The following is a 14,132-nucleotide window of genomic DNA, read 5'->3' as shown; positions in this document are numbered from 1 at the left end:
GTTATCTACCAGGATGGTAAAGGATATAGAGCTTAGACTACAGAAGAATGTGGTCCGGGCAAATCTTATTGTGTTGTCGATGCTTGAATTCGACGTTATTCTAGGAATGGACTGGTTATCACAAAATGGAGCTTCAATTGATTTCTGACAAGGGTCAGTATCTATCAGACCACCTAAGTGTTAGAGTGTATACTAAAAGCCTAGCTTTTGGTATAAACATTTATCTAGAAATAAGAATCACATTGGTCAAATGTCTACATTTATGATAAATGTAGTTGTTCAATTAATTTATATTGTAGATGACATAGTGTGTGGTGTCACACACAGAAGATCATGTTATCAGTACCTTATAAATTATAAACAGTAGCTCACGACCATGATGGAAAGGAACAAACCATTGGAAGGTCGTAGTGTAATTAGGTATTAATTTATCTTGACTATATAATTACACTAGTACACTCAGAGTGTATTGAGTAGGACCATTTGAGGTCGTTTCTTTTATACTGACTTTATAAAGAAACAAAGACCTCGGTTATTATGGAAGTGTGTGCTCTTAATCCTAATATAATAACAAGCACATATATTTGATATTTATTTCTTTAATTTATCAATGGGTGAGATTTAGTTCGATAAATCAATAAGCCCGATAAGTTGGGAAATGATATCACTTATAGTGTGTGTTGTTGATTATAGAAGGAAACTGTGTCCTAGAGATACTAGGTTGATAATGTCCTCAAGAGGAGCTCATAAGGATTGTCATGTTAAACCCTGCAGGTGGACTTAGTCCGACATGATAATAAGGTTGAGTGGTACTACTCTTGGACTTAGATATTAATTAAATGAGTTGTCAGTAACTCACTTAATTAGTGGGCATTCGATATCTTAAACACAGGGAGACTAACACGCTCATAATAAGAAGGAGCCCAAAAATGTAATTTGGGATTGGTGCGGTAGTTCAATAATAGTTCTCTAGTGGAATGAATTATTATTGATAAAATTAAGTTGTGTGTTCGGGGCGAACACGAGATGCTTAATTTTATCGGGAGACCAAAACCAATTCCTCCTCTCGGTCCCTATCGTAGCCTCTTATTTATAGAGTTCTATACCCACCTTCTATACCCACCAATATGGGGCCGGCCAAGCTAGCTTGGGAACCAAGCTAGGGCCGGCCTAGGTATAAAATTGGGTGGCCGGCCCTAGCTTGAACCCAAGCTAGTGGGGGCCGGCCAAATTAAATTAAAAAGGAATTTTAATTTTAATTTTTATTATGTGGAAGAAATAATTTATTAAAGAGAATTTAAATTAAAATATTTCTCTTATAAAAGATCTACAAAAGATTAAAGAAAGAGATTAGATCTCTTTCCTTATTTGTAGATTGGTGAGATATTTTATTTTCTCTCTAAAAAATTATTCACATGTTGTAAAATTAAAATTATAGAAATTTCCTTTTATCAACCATGAAGAGATTTTTGAAGAGAAATTTTAATTTTAAAATTTCCGGAGATAAATTAGGAAGTTTTAATTTGTTGATTGAAATTCTCCTAATTTTTCTCTATTGATTGTGGTCGGCCAATACATGGATAAAAAGGAAGTTTTATTTAATAGTTCAAATTAATTCATGTCAAGGAAAATTAAGAAAATTTTATTGTAATTAAATTTCCTAATTTGCCTAGGCCAAGGAATATAAAAGAAGGGGTGAGGGTGCCTTCATGGGGACAACCTCTATTATTTTTCTCCCTCTTTTCCTTGATGTGGTGGCCGGCCCTTCCCTTTCTCTCTTCTCCTCTTGTTGGCCGAAACCTATCTTCTTGGTGGAGCTTTTGTTTGTGGCCGGATCAAGGAAGGAGAAGAAGGAGAGAAAGCAAGTCTCATCTCTAGCATCCCTTGGAGCGTTGGTGGTGGCCGAAATTCTTCATCCTTGAAGAAAATTGTTGTGGCCGGCCATCCTTTTCCTTTCTTTCTCTTTTGTGGTGGCCGAAACCTATCTCTTGCTTGGAGTTCTTGTGGTGGCCGGATACTACTTGGAGAAGAAGAAGAAGAAGGAGAGAAAGCTTGTATCCCTTGGAGCTTGGTTGGTGTTTTGTTCTTCGTCCTTGGTGAAGCTTCTTTGTGTTGGCCGAACCTAGCTAGGAGAAGAAGAAGGTGCTTGGTGGTTTCTCATCTCGGAAGATCGTTGCCCACACAACGTCCGAGGTTAGAAGAGGAATACGGTAGAAGATCAAGAGGTCTTTCTAGAAGGTATAACTAGTAATTTTTCTTTCCGCATCATGCTAGTTATTTATGGAAATAATACCAAATACAAGAGGCTTACGATTCTAGTATTTCGAATATGTTTTCGAAGTTGTGTTCTTTTGTTTTATTTTTCCTTGTGATTTGATTGTTCTTTTCGGTTAACCTAAAGTTATTTTAGGAAATTAAATATTAGATTTCTATAAAAGGTTTTGTCTAGTCGGTGGTGGTTGCTCCCATATCCAAGAAGGCAATGTGCCTCGCCACGTCAGTACTGGGAACCAATTATGGAAATTAATATTTAATGGAATTAATAACTTAAGGCGATTTGGGTCGAACGTGTCAAGTTCCGTAGGAGATCCAAGTCAAAACCTAAAAGAACAAATAGATTAAGTTTTGGATCAAACGTGTTAAGTTCCGCAGGCGATCCAAAATTTAATTTAAAAGAACACATGGTAGCTAGGAAAAGGTTCAGACCTTTGTACAAAATTTTTGTACAGTGGAACCTCTAGGTTTTCCGAGTAGCAACCAACAATTGGTATCAGAGCTAGGGTTTTGCCTCTGTGTATTTGGTATTAGTTTAATTATGCACATGTCATACATAATTTAGGCAGGTTAATAGTAGGATGTGCTAACTTTGTGGATGCAGGATCCAACTATTATGACTTTTAGTTATTATGTGTGTGATTGGACCCTTGGACATGTCAAGGGCATTTATATGTGTGTACATGATTGTATTATAAAATACAGCAGGAGCTGTATTTAGTTTTATTAGGATTTTATTTTTGATCTAGATACATGTACATTCCTTTTATGGAATATAGGATCAAAAAAAATGTAAAATTCTATTTATGTCGCGGATCGAATTTTGTAAAGCGTGGAACCTTCTAAGGACCATTGGCGCAGCGGAACTAGGAGCAAGATGGATGCGACAGCTAGTCCCGGTGGCGGTGGCCAAATATGGCAGCAGCTTGGGATGACAACACACGGAGGACAACTAGAGATAAAAGTCATAATAGTTGAAAATTAGATTTTCTATTTATTGCTTTTATATTGTGCTGTGTGTGCATGTTGGTTTACATATTTAGTAGGCTAGCATAGTTAAAATTCCTCATTTATAAATAACTAAGTGGGAGAGAGATTTTTAAGTAAATCCCATGGTCTCCATTACTGGTTTGTAAGTGATGCAAACAAGCTTGCGCGTTGGCTCTGAGTGCCTTCCTCCATAACGGATGAGCTTGTTTGTGGATCACTAGAACAGACTTCCATTTTTGGATGACTATAGGAAGTTAATTAAGAGCGTGTGATCTTCCCCAACGGAAGGGGCATAATCTTATTAATGGACTTAGTGTCAAGTAATGGTATACACTTAGACACATTTAATAGTATCCTCCCCAACGGAGTCACTACTATCACTTGTGTGACCAAAGGGAAACCAACTATTGATTTGTCATAAAACTAGATTGGCAATATAATAAAATTAATAAACCTCTCTTACAAATGTTTGAATTTGTATACGTCCACACTAACGTGGCATACAAGATTCATGGTGTTTGAGGTAATTTTATTTGTCAAAAAGTTATATTGACAAGATAGTCAATGGGTAAAACCCTCCTCTTACAAATGATAAATTTGTATACGTCCACACTAACATGGCATGCAAAATTCACGGTATTTGAGGTGTTGGTAAATTTAAATAATATTGTTTGAGGAATCAATGTTATTTTAAATTCAAAGAGTTTTGACCAAATATTTGATCAAAGACAGATCAACTATTAATTTTATTCGTCATAAAGTAAAGTTGACGAGATAATAAAATTAATGAATAAAATCTCCTCTTCGATTTTGTGTACACAAAATTCATGGAGATTTTAAGGAGTTGATCTTGACCAAATATTTTTGTGATTCTTAGGATGTTTGTCAATCCCTAGTAGTCATACTATAGGAAAAGACTTAGTAGTCCCAATTGTAATGATTGGAAATAGGACTTGGACATTAAGGTAGACTGTCTTCTTAGAACTAAGAACAATTTAGGTGTATTTAATTCATTAGTTGAAACATGTCTAGTGGTGTTATCTACCAGAACCTGGAGTGTAGATACAAGATGCCATTAATCATGTCTGCAATTCATTGCAGGGTTCCAGGAAACCCGACAACTAAATGAAAAGTAAATCACCGTCCACATGGGCACTACTGTAAAAGTGGTAGATGTTGCAGTGGGAGATGTTTATCCTTTGAAAAGAATATAATATAGATTTTAAGTAATTGTCTTTACGTACCAAGTTTAGAAAGAACCTGATTTCAGTTTCTAAACTATTATAGATATTGTGTCTATTTTGATAACAAAGTTGTTATCAAGAAAAATAGGAAAGTTATCTATTCTGGTATGATGGCTGACAATTTATAATCCAATAACTCCCACGATGCAACAAATGGAAATTAGTAACACATCTTCTAATTTTAAGAGGAAGCAACCTTCGAAAATGAACCAATTATATCTTTGGCATCTAAAGCTAGGTTATACTTGAGTAGGATTCATTGGTAGCTGATGAACTTTTGGGTTCATTGGTAGTGGAAAGCTTTCCAACCTGCGAGTCTTACTTGGAAGAAAAATAACCAAGAAGCTTTTAAGTCCAAGGGGTATGGAGTCAAAGATATGTTGAAATCGGTTCATTCTGATTTGTGTGATCCTATGACTATCCAGACAAGAGGTAGTATTGAATATTTTGTCTAATTTATAGACAACTATTCAAGATACAAATAAATTTACTTAATGTACCGCAAGACTAAGTACTTTGATTAGTTCAAAGAGTACAAGGTTGATGCGGAGGAATAAAGTAAAAAGTCACTATGGAAGATCGTAGTGGCAAGTACATCTTGAGAGATTTTAGGAATCACTTATAAGAAGTTGGATTTCAATCCTAACTAACTACATCTGGTACACCCCAACAGAATGGTGTAGTAGAAAGAAGGTAAAGAACTCTTATGGAATAATTAGATAGATGATGAGTTATTCAGAAAATTACCAAATTTGTTTTAAGGATAAACTCTGAAAATGAAAGTGAACATAGTGCCTTCCAAGTCATAACTCTCTACTCATATAGAATTGCTGAATAGGCGTAAGCCTATTTTGAAGCATATTCGGATTCGGGTAATCCAGCACATATGTTAAAGAGAGATAATGATAAGTTGGATAGGAGTTCACTTGTTTGTAAGTTATCCTAGATAAACAAAAGTAGGTTTATAGTCTTAAAAATCAGAAGGTCATTGATAGCATCAATAACTGATTTTTAGAAAATGACTATATAATGAACAACATGCTCATAAGTAAATTTGTTCTTAAGGAAATAATAAAAGACATGTCTAATCTAGTACCAACTGTACAAGATGAGATACCACAAGAAAACTGCAACACGTATCACAAATAATACACAATTGCAGAAAATACCTTGTCGTAGTGGGAGGGTTGTTAAGCAACCTTAAAAGATTCATGTTTTGGGAGAGTTTTTGAACTCGATCCCTGACGGACATGAACCTGATCTCCGGACATATGACGAAGCACTCCAAGATAAATATGAAGCATCTTGGCAAAGAGTAATGAATAATAGAATTAGAATATATGTATTCTAATTAAATCTGGAAGCTTGTAGAACCACCAAGTGGTGTAAAAGCCTTTGGTGTAAAAGGTCTATAATAGAAAAAGAGGGATAGACAGGAAGGTAGAAACCTTCAAAGCAAGGCTTGATGAAAAAGGAAACCTTTTTCACTGGTAGCCATGCTTAAGTCTATCCGGATTCTTTTATCTATTTGGCAAGTGGATATCAAGACAACATTCCTTAATGGAAGTCTTGAAGAAAGCATCCATATAAAGCAACCAGAAGGGTTCATTGCAAAGTGCTAAGAGCCTCTTGTGTGCAAGCTCAATCAGTCTATGGACTGATACAAAGCTTCAAGGTCTTGGAACATCCAGTTTATCAAAGTAATCCAAACCTATGGATTTATTGAGTAAACGGATAAAGTCTTGTGTATACAAAAGATGTGATGAAAACGTGGTGATATTTCTTGTACTATACGGAGATAACATTTTTGGTAGTTGGAAACAATATCAAAATGTTGTCAGAAGTAAGAGTATGGTTGTCCAAATAATTCGATATAAAGGACTTGGGAGAATGTATATATTTTTGAGATCAAAGTAATAAGGGATCGCAAGAAAAAATATATTTATCCCAAGCTTGATACATCGGAAAAATCCGTGCGCGTTTTAAGCATGCAAAATTCCTAGAAAGGTTTCTTACCTTTTAAGCATGGAGTGTCTTTATCTAAAGAGATGTCTCCGATGACATCAAAGGAGATTGAGGACATGTAGGCAGTTCTTTATGCTTCGGCAGTTAGACAACCTAATGTATGCTATGCACGAGATCAGAAATCTATTTTGCCAAGGGCATAGTTAGCAGATATCAAAGTAACCCTAGACAAGGACATTGGACTGCAGTAAAGCATATATTAAAGTACCTTAGAGGCACTAAAGATTATATGCTAGCTTACAAGGCAGTTAATTTAGTTCCTATGGGTTGTATGGATTTTGACCTCCAATCGGATAGGGACAATAATAAGTCAACCTCGGGGTTTTGTGTTTATTTTAGGAGGTAAAGTCATAACTATGAAAGAGTGATAAACATAGGTGTTTTTCTGGACTCCACCATAGAAGCTTAGTATATGGCAAGCCTCTGAGGTAGCCATTAAAAGCTGTATGACTCAATAACCTCAAGATAGACTTTGATATGATTTCTGGTTTGTCCAAAGATTATTACAATTTATTGTAATAATGTTGGTGCAGTAGCAAACTCGAAGAAACCATAAGTCTATAAGGCAAGTAAACACAATAGAGCGCAAGTACCACCCAATACGAGAAATCGTATAAACGAGGAGAAGTTGTTGCCGCCTAGATTGCATCAGGTGATGACCTATTGATCCTTCCACTGAGGTCCTTAAGGCAAGAGCTTTTGATGGGCATGTTGAAGGATTAGGAATCAGATGTATGGCAGCAGATATAGCAGCTTAGTCTTTTAGTATAAGTGGGAGATTGTTAGAGTGTATACTAAAAGCCTAACTTTTGGTATAAACATTTATCTAGAAATAAGAATCACATTGGTCAAATGTCTACATTTATGATAAATGTAGTTGTTCAATTAATTTATATTGTAGATGACATAGTGTGTGGTGTCACACACAGAAGATCATGTTATCAGTACCTTATAAATTATAAACAGTAGCTCACGACCATGATGGAAAGGAACAAACCATTGGAAGGTCGTAGTGTAATTAGGTATTAATTTATCTTGACTATATAATTACACTAGTACACTCAGAGTGTATTGAGTAGGACCATTTGAGGTCATTTCTTTTATACTGACTTTATAAAGAAACAAAGACCTCGGTTATTATGGAAGTGTGTGCTCTTAATCCTAATATAATAACAAGCACATATATTTGATATTTATTTCTTTAATTTATCAATGGGTGAGATTTAGTTCGATAAATCAATAAGCCCGATAAGTTGGGAAATGATATCACTTATAGTGTGTGTTGTTGATTATAGAAGGAAACTGTGTCCTAGAGATACTAGGTTGATAATGTCCTCAAGAGGAGCTCATAAGGATTGTCATGTTAAACCCTGCAGGTGGACTTAGTCCGACATGATAATAAGGTTGAATGGTACTACTCTTGGACTTAGATATTAATTAAATGAGTTGTCAGTAACTCACTTAATTAGTGGACATTCGATATCTTAAACACGGGGAGACTAACACACTCATAATAAGGAGCCCAAAAATATAATTTGGGATTGGTGCGGTAGTTCAATAATAGTTCTCTAGTGGAATGAATTATTATTGATAAAATTAAGTTGTGTGTTCGGGGCGAACACGGGATGCTTAATTTTATCGGGAGACCAAAACCAATTTCTCCTCTCGGTCCCTATCATAGCCTCTTATTTATAGAGTTCTATACCCACCTATACCCACCTTCTATACCCACCAATAGGGGCCGGCCAAGCTAACTTGGGAACCAAGCTAGGGCCGGCCTAGGTATAAAATTGGGTGGCCGGCCCTAGCTTGAACCCAAGCTAGTGGGGGCCGGCCAAATTAAATTAAAAAGGAATTTTAATTTTAATTTTTATTATGTGGAAGAAATAATTTATTAAAGAGAATTTAAATTAAAATATCTCTCTTATAAAAGATCTACAAAAGATTAAAGAAAGAGATTAGATCTCTTTCCTTATTTGTAGATTGCTGAGATATTTTATTTTCTCTCTAAAAAATTATTCACATGTTGTAAAATTAAAATTATAGAAATTTCCTTTTATCAACCATGAAGAGATTTTTGAAGAGAAATTTTAATTTTAAAATTTCCGGAGATAAATTATGAAGTTTTAATTTGTTGATTGAAATTCTCCTAATTTTTCTCTATTGATTGTGGCCGGCCAATACATGGATAAAAAGGAAGTTTTATTTAATACTTCAAATTAATTCATGTCAAGGAAAATTAAGAAAATTTTATTGTAATTAAATTTCCTAATTTGCCTAGGACAAGGAATATAAAAGAAGGGGTGAGGGTGCCTTCATGGGGACAACCTCTATTATTTTTCTCCCTCTTTTCCTTGGTGTGGTGGCCGGCCCTTCCCTTTCTCTCTTCTCCTCTTGTTGGCCGAAACCTATCTTCTTGGTGGAGCTTTTGTTTGTGGCCGGATCAAGGAAGGAGAAGAAGGAGAGAAAGCAAGTCTCATCTCTAGCATCCCTTGGAGCATTGGTGGTGGCCGAAATTCTTCATTCTTGAAGAAAATTGTTGTGGCCGGCCATCCTTTTCCTTTCTTTCTCTTTTGTGGTGGCCGAAACCTATCTCTTGCTTGGAGTTCTTGTGGTGGCCGGATACTACTTGGAGAAGAAGAAGAAGAAGGAGAGAAAGCTTGTATCCCTTGGAGCTTGATTGGTGTTTTGTTCTTCGTCCTTGGTGAAGCTTCTTTGTGTTGGCCGAACCTAGCTAGGAGAAGAAGAAGGTGCTTGGTGGTTTCTCATCTCGGAAGATCGTTGCCCACACAACGTCCGAGGTTAGAAGAGGAATACGGTAGAAGATCAAGAGGTCTTTCTAGAAGGTATAACTAGTAATTTTTCTTTCCGCATCATGCTAGTTATTTATGGAAATAATACCAAATACAAGAGGCTTACGATTCTAGTATTTCGAATATATTTTTCGAAGTTGTGTTCTTTTGTTTTATTTTTTCCTTGTGATTTGATTGTTCTTTTCGGTTAACCTAAAGTTATTTTAGGAAATTAAATATTATATTTCTATAAAAGGTTTTGTCTAGTCGGTGGTGGTTGCTCCCATATCCAAGAAGGTCATGTGCCTCGCCACGTCAGTACTGGGAACCAATTATGGAAATTAATATTTAATGGAATTAATAACTTAAGGCGATTTGGGTCGAACGTGTTAAGTTCCGCAGGAGATCCAAGTCAAAACCTAAAAGAACAAATAGATTAAGTTTTGGATCAAACATGTTAAGTTCCGCAGGCGATCCAAAATTTAATTTAAAAGAACACATGGTAGCTAGGAAAAGGTTCAGACCTTTGTACAAAATTTTTGTACAGTGGAACCTCTAGGTTTTCCGAGTAGCAACTAACACTAAGGGGGGTCATTCATTTTTGAGGCAGCAAGGAACAGATAGAGGCCGCACCTTATTTCTTGCATCGATGCGAGGAAACTCATGACGAGGGCTTGTCAAGGATTTCTAGCCAATGTTGTTTTGATACTTGATGGAGTTGGCCAAAAGGTGGAGGATGTCGAAGTTGTCCGAGAATTTCGTAGCGTATTTCCTGAGGATGTCTCTGGAATTCCTTTAGAAGGGAGGTGGAATTTTCCATTGAGCTGATACTGGGTACAGTGCCAATCTCTAAGGCACTGTATCATCTCGCTCGGGCAAAAATGAAAGAACTGAAAGATTAGATTCAAGAGTTACTGGATAAAGGATTCATTCGGCCAAACTTTTCACCATGGGACGCACCTGTATTATTCATGAAGAAAAATGATGAAAGTATGAGGCTCTGTATCGATTATCGAGAGTTGAATAGAGTGACAGTGAAGAATAAGTATCTTTTGCTAATAATCGAAGATTTATTGATCAGTTGCAAGGGGTATCAGTATTCTCGAAGATAGATCTCCGATCAAGATACCATCAACTTAGGGTAAAAAAAATGGGCGTGCATAAAATGGCTTTCAGGACACGATATGGACATTATGAATTTATGGTGATGTCATTCGGAGTGACAAATGCCCAATGATCTTCATGGATCTCATGAATCGCGTATTCCAACCGTATCTCAATTAGTTCATCATTGTATTCATAGATGATATTTTGATCTATTCGAGGAGCAGGGAGGAGCATAGTCAACACTTGAGGATCGCTTTGCAGATACTGCAAGACCGAAAGCTATTTGCAAAGTTTAGCAAGTGTGAATTCTGGTTAGAGAAGATGACAGTCCTAGGCCATGTTATTTCAAAAGATGGGGTAGAAGTAGATCCTACTAAAGTTGAGGCAGTCAGAGGATGACCAGTGCCTAAAAATACAACCGAGATACGCAGTTTCCTAGGTTTGGTAGGCTACTATCAGAAATTCATTAAGGGTTTTTCTTCCATTGTAGTGCCCTTGACAACCCTGACGAAGAAGAATGCCAAGTTTACATGGGGAGCTGATTGTTAAGACATTTTTGAGCGGTTGAAGCAAGCGCTTACCACGGTGCCAGTTTTAGCTATGCCATCAGGACAGGGAGAGTGTGTGTTGTATACAGATGCTTCGAAGCTAGGTTTGGGTGCGGTTCTTATGCAGCGCGATCGAGTCATTGCATATGCGTCTCGACAGCTAAAAGTGCATGAAAAGAATTATCCGACCCATGACCTTAAACTAGCAGCGGTTGTGTTTGCTTTAAAGATATGGAGACACTATTTGTATGGGGAGAAGTACAAAATCTTTACTGATCACGAAAGCCTAAAGTATTTCTTCACCCAGCAAGAGCTAAACATGAGACAGAGAAGATGAATAGAGCTTGTGAAGGACTACGACTGTGATATTAGCTACTGTTGGGGTTGCAAAACATAGTCCCACATTGAAAACACATGGGAAAGATCATGAGTTTATAAAAGAAAGATATCTCCATTGACATGAGGCCTTTTTGGTAGAGCCCAAGAGCAAAACCATGAGGGCTTAGGCCCAAAGTGGACAATATCATACCATTGTGGAGATATCTAAATTCTTTTCGATCCTACAATTGGTATCAGAACCCGGACTGCCAGAAGGTTTAACCGCCGACTGTGCACAAGAGCTATGGTCTAATTGAGACATGTTGGTACAATATTGACCTCGAACAAAGGAAGTGAGAGCTCCTATGTTCGGATCAAGAGGACCAGACACCAGGCAGGAAGTCCTAGTTGAGACTAGGCAAGGAAGTCCTAGTATGTCGGGTGGACCGAGGGGCAGGAAGACCTGGTGGATCGATGATCGGACGTGGGAAGTCTGTGTTCCTTTGTTTGAGGGGGGATTATTGGGGTTGAAAGGTTGCAAACATAGTCCCACATTGCAAACACATGGGAAAGATCATGGGTTTATAAGAGAAAGATATCTCCATTGGCATGAAGTCTTTTGGGTAGAGCCCAAGAGCAAAACCATGAGGGTTTAGGCCCAAAGTGGACAATATCATACCATTATGGAGATATCTAAATTCTTTTCGATCCTATAGCTATCACCCCGGGAAAGCTAATGTGGCTGTTGATGCCTTTAGTAGGAAAACGACAGTCATTACACAACTATCAATACAAAAACCCCTTTAAACAGAAATTCAGGGATTTAACCTCGAGATGTATGCTAAGGGCCAGACTCCTAGCTTTTCCACTCTAACAGTACAACCTACCTTAAGGGACAAAATTCGGAAAGGACAAGCTATTGATGGGCAACTATAGAAGTGGATACAGAAGGACGAGTCTAAGGGTTTGGGTTTATATTAGGTCGAAGATGGTACTGTCAAATATCGGGTCTGACTCTAGGTTCTTGGTGTTGACTCACTTAGTTGAGATTTTGACAGAAGCCCATGATACTCCATATTATGTACATCCAGGGAGAACAAGATGTATAAGGACCTACAGTTACTTTATTGGTGGCTAGGTATGAAACGTGACATCATGCGTTTCGTATTCGAATGCCAAACTTGTCAACAAGTCAAAGCAGAACATCAAAGACCAGTAGGGATGCTTAAGCCACTTCCAATTCTGGAGTGAAAATGGGAGAACATTACCATAGATTTTGTAGTGGGTCTACCAAAGATGATGAAAGGCTCTAATGCCATTTGGGTAATAATTGATCGTCTCACTAAGTCGGCGCATTTCCTACTAGTGAAGACAACCTTCTCCATTACTCAGTATGCAGAGTTGTACATCCGAGAAATAGTCAGATTGCATGGGATTCCCATTTCTATAGTATCGGATAGAGATTCGAGGTTTACCTCAACTTTCTAGAAAAGTTTACATTCGGCCATGGGAACTAAACTACTATTCAGTATAGCATTCCATCCCCAAACAGATGGTCAATCGGAGAGGGTGATACAGATTTTGGAAGACTTACTACGAGCATGTGTGATCGATTTCCAAGGGAGCTGGGAATCGAAGCTACAGCTTGTGGAGTTTACTTATAACAACAGTTAACAGTTGTCTATTGGCATGGCTCCTTATGAGGCACTTTATGGAAGGAAATATAGATCACCTATTCATTGGGATGAAGTAGGACAAAGAGAAAAAATGGGTCCAGAAATTGTGAAGCATACAACAGATCTAGTAGCCAGAATCCGGGATAGGATGAAGACTGCTCAAAGTCGACAGAAGAGCTATGCTGACAACAAAAGAAGGGATCTCAAGTTTGCAGTTGGTGATCATGTTTTCGTGAAAATAGCACCTATAAAGGGTGTTATGAGATTTGGTAAGAAAGACAAACTCAGTCCAAGATTCATTGGGCCGTTTGAGATCCTAGATAGAGTGGGAACATTGACTTATCGAGTGGCTTTGCCACCTAATTAATTTGGCAGGAGTACATAATGTGTTCCACATCTCGATGCTTCGTAAGTACATGTCGAATCCTTCACATGTGCTAAATTTTGAACCACTGCAGCTTACACCAAATCTATCTTATGAGGAGAGGTCTGCTCGAATATTGGGCAGACAAGAGAGAAGGCTACGAAATAAGGTTATAAAAATGATCAAGGTTAAGTGGCAAATTCACTCGGAGGAAGAAGCTACTTGGGAGACTGAGACCGACATGAGGAGTCGCTACTGGGAATTATTCGGTGACTTATAATTTCGAAGATGAAATTTTATTTAAGGAGGAAGGAATTGTAATATCCAAAATCCACTAACCATTTGCATGCAAATTAATAAATTGCTAAATTATCTTAATTAAATGTTTTAATTGCATGAATAATATAGTTTTCCATGATTACATGATTAATAAAAATATTCTATTAAATAATTATTTTTATTTTTAGAAATATATGGTTTATTTGTGGGATTGAATTATTCTATGAGTTGAGGCCTATCTAATAGGATTAATGAGCCTGGACATGAGCAACTATATGAAATAAACCCTACATCTTAGACGGGGATGCTTCGAAAAAAAAGGGGGGAGAGCAGAACCTAGGGTTATTTGAGCGACTGCAAACATGGGTTGGGGGAAAAAGCGGAGAAGATTGTTCGTGGGTGCTTGAAGGGAAAAGTCAGGACAAGGGTTATTCTTCGGGCATATTAAATGCAAAGACACTTCTTAAACCCTTCTTTTATTTTCGCCATTCAAATCGTAGTAAGATTGTTTATGG

At 37.2% G+C, this 14,132-nt stretch overlaps 1 protein-coding gene across 1 annotated transcript; it reads left to right on the top strand.

The window, feature by feature from the left end:
• Positions 1-12,987: 12,987 nt before the first annotated feature.
• Positions 12,988-13,618, top strand: LOC122013804. The gene is made up of 2 exons (XM_042570029.1): positions 12,988-13,243; positions 13,350-13,618. Exons 1-2 carry the CDS (start codon positions 12,988-12,990, stop codon positions 13,616-13,618), a joined length of 525 nt encoding a protein of 174 aa, XP_042425963.1.
• Positions 13,619-14,132: the final 514 nt, after the last annotated feature.

The sequence above is a fragment of the Zingiber officinale genome, chromosome 8B (genome assembly GCF_018446385.1).
Source record: "Zingiber officinale cultivar Zhangliang chromosome 8B, Zo_v1.1, whole genome shotgun sequence".
In the NCBI taxonomy this organism is placed as follows: domain Eukaryota; kingdom Viridiplantae; phylum Streptophyta; class Magnoliopsida; order Zingiberales; family Zingiberaceae; genus Zingiber; species Zingiber officinale.
This window is presented reverse-complemented; position numbering and strand designations above follow the sequence as displayed.

What these genes read in the sequence shown, in the direction of transcription:
- LOC122013804 (XM_042570029.1), top strand. Translation starts at nt 12,988, where the DNA reads ATGGCTCCTTATGAGGCACTTTATGGAAGGAAATATAGATCACCTATT. An exon ending in AAAGGGTGTTATGAGATTTG is followed by an intron (nt 13,244 to 13,349) that starts GTAAGAAAGACA and finishes TTAATTTGGCAG; the next exon opens with GAGTACATAATGTGTTCCAC.